The 5,000-nt window shown below is 33.3% G+C and overlaps 1 protein-coding gene across 3 annotated transcripts in view; it reads left to right on the top strand.

Moving 5' to 3' along the window:
- The first annotated feature begins 2,245 nt into the window (after positions 1 to 2,245).
- LOC123505135 (proton myo-inositol cotransporter-like) overlaps positions 2,246 to 5,000 on the top strand; it is a 9,169-nt gene continuing 6,414 nt past the window's right edge. Inside the window, exons 1-4 of one of the 3 annotated variants that reach the window (XM_045256225.1) lie at positions 2,246 to 2,427; positions 2,708 to 2,805; positions 2,935 to 3,063; positions 4,775 to 4,931. In XM_045256225.1, the coding sequence (XP_045112160.1) occupies positions 2,309 to 2,427; positions 2,708 to 2,805; positions 2,935 to 3,063; positions 4,775 to 4,931 (503 nt within the window). In that variant the 5' untranslated portion in view covers positions 2,246 to 2,308. The remainder of the gene's footprint in view (positions 2,428 to 2,707; positions 2,806 to 2,934; positions 3,064 to 4,774; positions 4,932 to 5,000) is intronic. The other 2 variants (XM_045256224.1, XM_045256223.1) reach the window with 2 other exon arrangements.

Here is a 5,000-nt window from a genome sequence, read left to right on the forward strand (position 1 = left end):
TTCTTTATCTGCCAATCAATGTATTTATCTATCAGTGAATTGATATATCTCTTCATCTATCTATCTCAATATGTACTTTCTTTAGTCTCTCAGTCACTTGCACAGTGTTGTATGACTCACCCTCGCCTGCAGCCTTAGTGCATGTCGCATGGGACTTTTCACTCATTGTCACTGGTATTTTGTCCAACAGTATCTCTTTCACTACTTTCATTGGTACACTCTGGAACATTTTACCTGCTTCTATCTTTGCTCGTTTCTAGGATTTGAAAAGAAGTGTACGTACCAAGACACCTCTGGATCATATTGGCCAACACTTCAGTATCAACTAATGTATTCTTTGCTCAATTCTGATTCATTGTTTGATTTTATTTAATCTATTATCACTATTGTTATTATTATTATTATTATTATTATTATTATTATTATTATTATTATTATTATTATTATTATTATTATCATTATTATTATTTTTATAATTAGTATTATAAATATTATTATTGTTATGATTATTATTATTATTATTACTATTATTATTATTATTATTTTTGTTATTATTATTATTATTATTATTATTATTATTATTATTATTATTATTATTATTATTATTATTATTATTATTATCATTATTATTTTCATTATTATTATTATTATTTATTATTATTATTATTATTATTATTATTATTATTATTATTATTATTATTATTATTATTATTATTATTATTATTATTATTATTCATTATTATTATTATTATTTATTATTATTATTATTATTATTATTATTATTATTATTATTATTATTATTATTATTATTATTATTATTATTATTATTATTAATATTATCATTATTATCATTATTTTATTATTATTTTTTTATTATTACTGTTATTATTTTATTATTATTATTATTATTATTATTATTATTATTATTATTATTATTATTATTATTATTATTATTATTATCATTATTAATAATATTGATATTATAATTTTTTCATTATTATTATTATTATTATTATTATTATTATTATTATTATTATTATTTTTTTATTATTATCATTATTATTATTATCACTATTAATATTGCTATTATTATTATTATTATTTATATTATTATTATTATTATTATTATTATTATTATTATTATTATCATTAAGGTTATTATTATTATTATTATTATCATCATATTTTTTATCGTTATCATTACTTTTATTGTTTTTATTATCATCATTATTATTTTCATTATTAATGTTATTATTATTATTGTTATTATTATTATCATTATTATTATTATTATTGTCAATAGTAGTAGTAGTAGTAGTAGTAGTAGTAGTAGTAGTAGTAGTAGTAGTAGTAGTAGTAGCAGCAGCAGCATAATTACTATTGTTTCATTTAATTCATGCATTGAAGTACTTAATTAATTCATCTACTTTAATTTTTATTTTTATATTATTTTTTTTTTTTCTTTCTTTTTGGGATGTATATTGAGCGGATTTGTTTCCTTTCTTTCTGAGTCCTTGACACACAGACACACACACACACACACAACGGCCCGGTAGCTCATTGGTTAGAGCGCTGGCTTCACAAGCCAGATGACCGGGGTTCGATTCCCCGGCCGGGTGGAGATATTTGGGTGTGTCTCCTTTCACGTGTAGCCCCTGTTCACCTAACAGGTACGGGATGTAAATCGAGGAGTTGTGACCTTGTTGTCCCGGTGTGTGGTGTGTGCCTGGTCTCAGGCCTATCCGAAGATTGGAAATAATGAGCTCTGAGCTCGTTCCGTAGTGTAACGTCTGGCTGTCTCGTCAGAGACTGCAGCAGATCAAACAGTGAAACACACACACATACACACACACACACACACTGTTTGTCCAATATGGCCTCATTTTGCCTTTCGATTGGCATAGTATTTCAACGATAGCGATCGTTACCGTCAAAGGTATAGATGCAATCTTTGATTCCAGTATTGAGTGAGAGGTGTGTGGTTACCGGCGTGCATTTGTGGCGGTGTACATGTGCAGTGAGTACTGGTGCAGGGCAGCATTATCGGGTTAACATGGCTTCAAACTTCCTGACATTAACCTGAAAGCCAAACTTTATGATGTGAAGATTCATAGATGGTGAGCTGTGGATTCTTTACGTGATTTTATTTGTTTTATTTTTTTCTAGAAAAATCCACGATTTTATAAGCACCATAAATCGGCGTTGTCACACACACACACACACACACACACACACACACACACACACACACACACACACACTAGATTACTGTAGGTCTTACATTCATGCAGGTCGTCATTTCCGAGTGATGGCTGAGAAAAGCGGTATCAACGCTCATTTAGTGGTGACAGCGTTGTTGGCCTCCATTTGCGGTTTCGTATCCAGCTATGAGACCATTGTATTCGCCGCCTGCCTCCTCTACATCAGGTATGATAACGAAAGTATATACTGCCATGTGTTCAATGAGGAGAGGTGTCTAGGTGGATGATCGATATTCATTTGTCCCCTTCGTTGTTGTGTGTATTTGAAATTCAGCACGTTAAGATTTTTCTATATGTTTTATTAATGTTTTATAACTGAATGTATTCAATATGGCTACGAATCGTCAAGAAATATTATAAATGAAAAAAATATATACTCCCTAAATACTCGTAATTGTTTAATGAATTAATACTTTATGATAAAATCTGTGTCATGTGGTCGGCAGGGAGGAGCTCTGCTTGTCGACGAAATGGATTCAAATTGTGGCCAGTATCATGTATGTCACCGGCATCCTTGGCAACCTGGCGGCGGGTCAGGTGGCAGGTGAGAGTTTGCTGCACGTCTCGTTCTTATGTATACTCTAACCTGCATTACTGAGTGGCCATTTTGTTGATACAATTGTTCATACAATATTGTTTTTATATCTGCAGTAATCATCACTCGTTATTTCAGATTTGCTGGGTCGCAAATTCGTGATCATGTCATCGAGTGTTTCCCATATCATTGGAGCCTTGGTGGTGGCCTCGTCATACACTCGGACACAAGTTGTGGTGGGAAGGCTCTTCATTGGACTGAGTATAGGTAAGTTTTCTCTCTTGTTGTTGCATAGTGGGCAGTTGTACGATTCTATTTATTTATTTCTATCATTTTCAGCTGAGTTTCAAATGAAGGAAATATATTTCTCTAATGTTATAAAAGTATATAAATCATTATCTTAACTGAGATTGAGACCAATAACTCCCTGCAAGAATACACAAGAGAGAGAGAGAGAGAGAGAGAGAGAGAGAGAGAGAGAGAGAGAGAGAGAGAGAGAGATATGTTTACTTTTTCAAACACTAAGTAATTCTCGTGTTATCAGTGGCGAAGGCAAGTGTCGGAAATGTGAAGATAAGAACAGAGAAATGCATTAATACAAAAAGCCTTGAAGGAATAAGTTTCTTGCCAGTTTAACTCCGTCAAGCACATTCACCTCAAGGACGAGGGATGATGAGTGGTGCGTGATTGTCGTGCGGCATATCATTTCTATCTCCATGAAAACTGGGGCACTGGTCTGTACAGAAGAATGTCGTCCTTTATGCAATCAGGTCATACCGAGGCACACTAACCCATCGAGAACTAACTACATAGAGCGCTGTCAGATCATCGAACCCATCATGACATGCTTTTCGTGCTATATATGATAGAAAGGTTGCCCATAAAAGATACTTGAGCTTTCCATCTCTTGAATATCATGCGTTTTATCTTTCATGCCCGGAATCTATTCTTCAACTTATCAAACGCAACTCAATCAATAGAAAATGTCACTTTCTACTCCAACCGAAACTTCTGGCGTCTGGCCATGCAAACACATCTCCAATAACTGTACTTCTTCATCCTTCTCTTTTTATTTCATATTGATGGCACCACTACTATCTCATCTGTTTCTAAAGCTGATCTCTTCTCTCAAACCTTTGTTTACAATTCTACCATGGATAATGCTGGGCTTGTTCCTCCCTCTCCTTCTCTCTCTGACTATTTCTTGTCACCGATTGAAATTCTTCGCAATGATGTTCTCTATGCCCTCGCCAGTCTAAGCCCTCGGGAGGCTTGTAGACCTATTATTCTTAGAAGCTGTGGTTCTTTGCTTGCCTGATCAAACTCTTTCAACTCTGTTTAACGATTTCTACCTTCTCTTTTTGCTGTCTTATTATAGTCGCTGTCACGAAGATCGAAGATATATAGTGCCATCATGTTTCATCCATCTTTTGAAATACTTGTCATCCTTTAGATACTATATTTACAGATAGTGTTTATTGTTTCATAATTTCAAACTCTAATTCACCATTACTGTTTGTATCTTTTATTGGTATTAATAAATATTCTTAACCTTACCTTACCACATGCACGATTTCGAATTCAGAGATGATTGGTGATTGCCAAAGTAAAGTGATACAATCTTCAGTCTCTGTTACCGTGATTGCAGTTTGAAAGATAAGCTTGATATTTTCTTTCAATGCTGGCGTGGTTTGTATGATATTTGTACTGTACATGCATACATGCATTGCTATATTTGAGATTTAACTAAAGAAAATTTTACTTGTAATATGTAACTTTTTTGTTCCTGTGTGATGATGAGGAACTCTTTGTGCTTTATCTTCTTCACATTCGTGACAGTAGGTATTAAAAGACCAACAGTACATAATTATTATCTATTCTCAAGGTACACCACACACACACACACACACACACACACACACACACACACACACACACACACACACACACACACACTCAAACAAAATTTCTGCGGCAGGACTGTCTACCATGTGTGTGCCAATATATCTGAGTGAAATATCGGTGACGGCTGTGAGAGGATCCATCACCTTGTTCTACTACTTCTTCTATGGCGTCGGCTTTGCAGTAGGACCACTGGTAGGTGGCGGCTTCGCTACCGTCACCAAGGGCTGGAGGTATTGTTCTCTTCACATCTCCTTTTCTTTCATCCGTCCTTATACCTCATTTTTTTCTTCTTTTTTTCA

This window comes from Portunus trituberculatus, chromosome 17 (assembly GCF_017591435.1).
Source record: "Portunus trituberculatus isolate SZX2019 chromosome 17, ASM1759143v1, whole genome shotgun sequence".
Classification (NCBI taxonomy): domain Eukaryota; kingdom Metazoa; phylum Arthropoda; class Malacostraca; order Decapoda; family Portunidae; genus Portunus; species Portunus trituberculatus.